Source organism: Priapulus caudatus, unplaced genomic scaffold, assembly GCF_000485595.1.
Source record: "Priapulus caudatus unplaced genomic scaffold, Priapulus_caudatus-5.0.1 Scaffold113, whole genome shotgun sequence".
In the NCBI taxonomy this organism is placed as follows: domain Eukaryota; kingdom Metazoa; phylum Priapulida; class Priapulimorpha; order Priapulimorphida; family Priapulidae; genus Priapulus; species Priapulus caudatus.
In genome coordinates this window covers 318,726-323,879 of record NW_014577174.1, presented here as the reverse complement: position 1 = coordinate 323,879, position 5,154 = coordinate 318,726, and the positions used below count along the sequence as shown (strand labels likewise).

The following is a 5,154-nucleotide window of genomic DNA, read 5'->3' as shown; positions in this document are numbered from 1 at the left end:
TATTAATCTATCTGTATTGCTCGTAATTCTACATTTGCATGATTAGAATCTAAGAGTGACCATTTTGTGTGGGTCTTCTGGTGTAGTTTGGCCAAAAAGATGAATCCAAATGGATGGTGTATGGAAAATTTTGCAGGGTAATATTTCAATTAGAAAACAGATTTTTCTTCTGCAAAAAATTTTGAAAATATAATAGATATTTGGACAGTATGCAGCGTGTTTTATGTAAACGCTTTCTTATATAAGTTGTTTTCTTTGTCCTGTATTGAAGACAGGCTGCCCGGCCAGGATCGCTGTGGAGTCAGCGCTCATCTAGAACGTCTATGCGGTGACTCCTGTGGTGGGAATAGTGAGAGATTTCTTACGTAATACCTAGTTAGTCCCCAAATGTATTCACATTACAAGCCGAAACAGATGTGGATCGCGCACAAGTGGGTCTATCAGGAACTTCTCAAGAAAATGTTCGTTGGGATCGATTAGAAAAGTTGCACGAGATGGCGCGTAACAGTTTTAAGTGTCTTCAAAATTAAGGATGGAAGTCCCAATCATAACGTAGTAAGCAAACAAACTATCTTGCAAGCATATAGGTAAGGCACTCATCCAATTTACCTCGCACAAAGCTACAGGCTGACAATAGAGAAGCTGGCCACCTGTAACAAATTAACGCAAATGCAAAAAGCTCCACAGTACCAACCAACACTGCACTGGCAGTAAAGCCACTGCAGTGGCAGGACGTTACGATGTAGCATTACTGGACAGTACAAGAATGCCAGTAGGAAAGTATATAGGAATTTAAGAGCATAAACCTTTTTAACCCAATTTAAGGCTTTTGTTGAAATTTCACGTGTGACATTGTGCATCATTACGATCGCAGGCATGTAGTAGATTCTACTAGCAAACCCGAGCACGTCAAATGTCTTTATACAGACAGTCAAAAAATCCATGTAACCCGTCCTCTTGAGGTCAAAAGGTTCATTCTGAAATCACTTACTCTTCGCACGGCACAGATTAGATTTATTGATCTCATGTGCTGCAAAAGCAAAAATATCAGCACCCCTCCTGAACAAAAGTTTTTCAATCGCTCGTCAGACCATGTCCTCGAGAAATGTCTTAAAACTCTGCCCTGTGCCATTGACCTTTTGACCTGTTGACCTCCAATTTCGGCACGAGTGATGGGTTTTCCTCCATGATGCTATACACCGACTATCACAGACACTAAGTTTGGTCGAGCGTTTAGATGTTGTGCCGGCAATCTGCATTTCGCTCCCTAATACATTAAGTTAAGGGAAGTGAATGTTCCCTTCTTTTACCTCTCTTCCGTGGCCTATTGACCTTTGACCCCCAAGCGTTCGACATCAATCTCAGTTTTCGGATTATTCCCCCCCGGTTCCCGAGGATTATCGGCTGACATTACGGCCGACCCGACGTGGGTTAAGATTTGTGCCCAACTGTTGACGGACGGACGCACGGACGATCATGCGATTCTACAAGCTGCATCTGACTATGTCAGATGAGCTAAAAATAAAGAAGTGACTACTCTTTAGGCAGAAATGGGTCAATGGAATATAGCAGGCTAATGTCCGCGACTGCTTCACCTATGAAATAGCGATTGCCATGTCACAAAGGGTTACCATATACCAAATGCTTGGTCACCTGGTGCAAACAAAAATCACAATTAAATTTTTTATAATCTTTAGCTTTTTATTACCAATAAAACATGATTGGTTAGATTTATAATTGAAACGGATATATAACTATACATCTCGATGTTTACAATATATTACTAATAGCTCATAGGTATACCAATTAAAAAAAAATGTCTATGGCAAGGATAAACTGATAGTTCATATTAATAAATCTTTGTTAGATAATATATATAAATAATGACAGGACATTCAACTTATTTCACACCAGAATTGAATACCAGTTTCAATACTCCAGACCACCCACTTGGTAGATTTAAAGTGTTACCATTCTTTACAAGCCTAGACACCGGCAAGTGAATGATGCATCACACGTGAGCTGCAGCCATCCATTGCATGTCACCAACTGAAATATGCTAAAGCTACGACGACGAGTGTTCCTCCTTGCTCACGGGTTCTGCCACGTCGTTTGTCTCCATGTTGGATAGCAGAAGTGCATGTAGCTTCTGTGACAAACTCTCACTTTTCTGTTCAAGAACGTCAAGGCAGGAACTCAACTGGTCGATGGTTTGGTCTAATTCCACGTACTCCTCACCCCCTTCCACTGGTTCTTCCTCCTCTCCTTCTACCTGCTCTTCAGCACCTGCAAGAACAATGAAACTTCATTAAACGCTTCTTCTTGTGAAAACATTATTTATAACAGTCCTTCATCGACGTGATAAAACGAGGCATGCCGTAAACGCTCCACCTGGGTTTTCCAATTAAGGATTGGCGGATCGAGGATAGCTTGGGACCCCGCAAATGTGTTTTCGCATATGTGCTAAACTAATCCGGGGTGCTAAACTAGGCTTGGGTCGGATTGGCGCTCCTCGACCCGCTCCACATTTAATTCTCTGCACTTATTAGGCATACTCATGATATTGCTCTCTAGAATTATTAATATTAATTTATAATTATTATGCTCATAGTCATAGTCATACTCATACTCATAGTATCATAGTCATAGTATCATCTATATTATCTTACTCCTGATAGTATTAGTAGCACGTAGTGGTTTGTACTGTGAAGTGTGTTGTGTATTATTACTTATAAGTTATACTGTATCGGCCACCGTGTACACTGTACCGCACGGTGTACTTAGCCTGGGCAAGTAGTTTAACAATTTAATTGGCATTATTTTTAATACTCGACCTTCACTTCCAGACTCCAATGGATCTTCCCCTACACCATTCTTCATCTTGCTGCTTTCACATTGATTATTTTCCTTGGCCATACTGGAATGTTCTTGTATTTACATGAGTACTACCGGTTCCGCCCGAGGTTTGCCGATGGCCGTGATTCATCATAATATCACTAGAATCTAAAAAAATGATCGATATATAGCTAGCTATATATTTTATATATAAGTATACAGTTATTATATGAAGATCAGTTTATATAGCTGCATTACTTTTGGGCGCAAGTCGCGAGTTTTGTGTTGCCACAAGTACTGCTGAATCAGTGAATGATCTCTGTGATTTCTATGCCATGTGTAAACATGGCGGTGTGCTTGAATAAGTTGTTCAACCCATTTTCCACATGCCTAATGTTCATATTGATTGTTCATTCATCGACAACAAACAATAATATCAGCGACAGTCAGATCGATAGTAATGGCTACGTGGCTTACTGTCCATGTATGGGTGAGTCATATAACAAAGCACAACTCTGAAACGCAGTGGCAGTGCCAGTGCCAGTGGCAGTCACTGACATAGCCCGACCAGGCTGTGCGACGGAGTGTCTATACATCCTAACCCTAGCGATACCGTTTCTCGGAGCTATCACTGACACTGAGGTCTACTCTAGGCTCACGTGTCAACTCGGTTCAACTGTAACGACGAAGATGACGTTACCCGCTTAAATGTAGATTTGTTGTAGCGATGAATAATGAAACTCCAAACTCCAAGCAGTAGTGTTCAGCAAAACTAAACACAACTACTTATTTTACCAATCTGCACGAACCATACCTTTACATTCACCTCCCTTTCCTCGAGAACGAATGGCTTCTATTAAGCCCATTGACTTTAGCGTCCGTCGCTAATCTAAAATACACCCTAATACTTAATCCACCCCTAAACTACACACCACGCGAATCACCACAGCACCACACACACACACACACACACACACACGCAGGACACCTGCTCTCTCATGCCTGGCATTTAGGACCACATCCAACATTACCGGCTAAAGAAATTGCTCGTACCCTTACGAATACTAAATACAATATCTCTTTCACCGAACACTATATTAATATACTCAATACAAAAAACAGTATTGAAACACAAAATCCATATGACCACTATAATACAACATCGCCATACACCAGATACACAGGTAACAACAAGTCAAAATACAATAAGAGATCACAGTATGAAGCGTAGAAAAACAATTAACGATAAAAGTTCCCCAACCCCCTAACCCCAACAAATACCCCAGAAATCAAGAAAAACTCAACAACATTTGGCATAACATTCTTTGATATCGCATAAAGGGGCAATTAATTTTCACTACTTGACGTAATTGGTTATGGCTGTAACCGTACGTGGCGAATTACAGTGTAACGCAAACAGGAAAACAGCATTCGCCTGGGTGCGAAACACTTTCAAGGCGATGTGCTTTTCCTTATATCAAGAAGCGCTGATTATGGTCAAAATATATCTACTCATAATCCCAGGACAGAACACAAGACCCAGGCAAACAGGCCTTAATTACACAGCAGTCCTTGACGTGGACCTGACATTACCTGGGGTTGGTCTACTTCCTTGGGTTTCATAATAAATATAATCCACACATTCAGATAACACATACGTAAAACAACCCAACTAAAATGATACAGCAAAAGTGATGGTCTCAACTGAATTGTCGATAGAAGCGATGTTTTTAGGCCTCTAAATCTACTCAACACGACCGTGATTGAAGTTTAGAGTGTGGTCCCAGTCGTCTATAACAATATAGTGAGACCAAAACAGTACCTGTCACTGGTTACACAAAATTCAATGTAAAACAGAATCAACATAAATTTCTTAAATACAATAGTTTCACAAAACAAAGATTTTCCACACACACAAAAAAAACGGTCATCAAAACCATAATATATCATCGAACAAAATAAACCAACGGCGTTCATTCTGAGGGACATACCAAATAAAAAAATCCTAACGGATACATTACTACAAATTAACATAACATAACAAATATGTTCAGCTTTAATGAACGCAGTGCGAACAATTAAACTGTGTTTGCGGCGTGTACCTTAATTCCAATAGTTATTTGCCTGCTCTGTGTCAAAGTATAAATAACAGACCATCGACATAACACCTAAACATTTGGCAACCGTTTGATACTAAAATCAGGTATCCCAGGCATAAAAACAACGTATGGTCGCACTCGCTTGCATGCGTGTATACACGGAAATAAGCCTCGCGATAAATCTTACACGCTTTATAACTACACGTTCTCTCACTTTAAC

General features: G+C 40.2%; 2 protein-coding genes across 2 annotated transcripts in view; one reads left to right on the top strand and one right to left on the bottom strand.

The window, feature by feature from the left end:
- Positions 1-1,680: 1,680 nt before the first annotated feature.
- On the bottom strand, positions 1,681-3,001 carry LOC106805431 (UPF0184 protein-like). Its single transcript, XM_014807012.1, has 2 exons — positions 2,835-3,001; positions 1,681-2,286 (listed from the first exon to the last, which is right to left on the bottom strand). The coding sequence occupies exons 1-2, from the start codon at positions 2,914-2,916 to the stop codon at positions 2,066-2,068; spliced, it is 303 nt and encodes a 100-aa protein (XP_014662498.1). The 5' UTR covers positions 2,917-3,001; the 3' UTR covers positions 1,681-2,065.
- Positions 3,002-3,011: 10 nt separating this feature from the next.
- LOC106805429 (GDP-fucose protein O-fucosyltransferase 1-like) overlaps positions 3,012-5,154 on the top strand; it is a 9,167-nt gene continuing 7,024 nt past the window's right edge. The window contains exon 1 of the mRNA XM_014807009.1: positions 3,012-3,325. Coding sequence (XP_014662495.1) covers positions 3,148-3,325 — 178 coding nt within the window. The 5' untranslated portion in view covers positions 3,012-3,147. The remainder of the gene's footprint in view (positions 3,326-5,154) is intronic.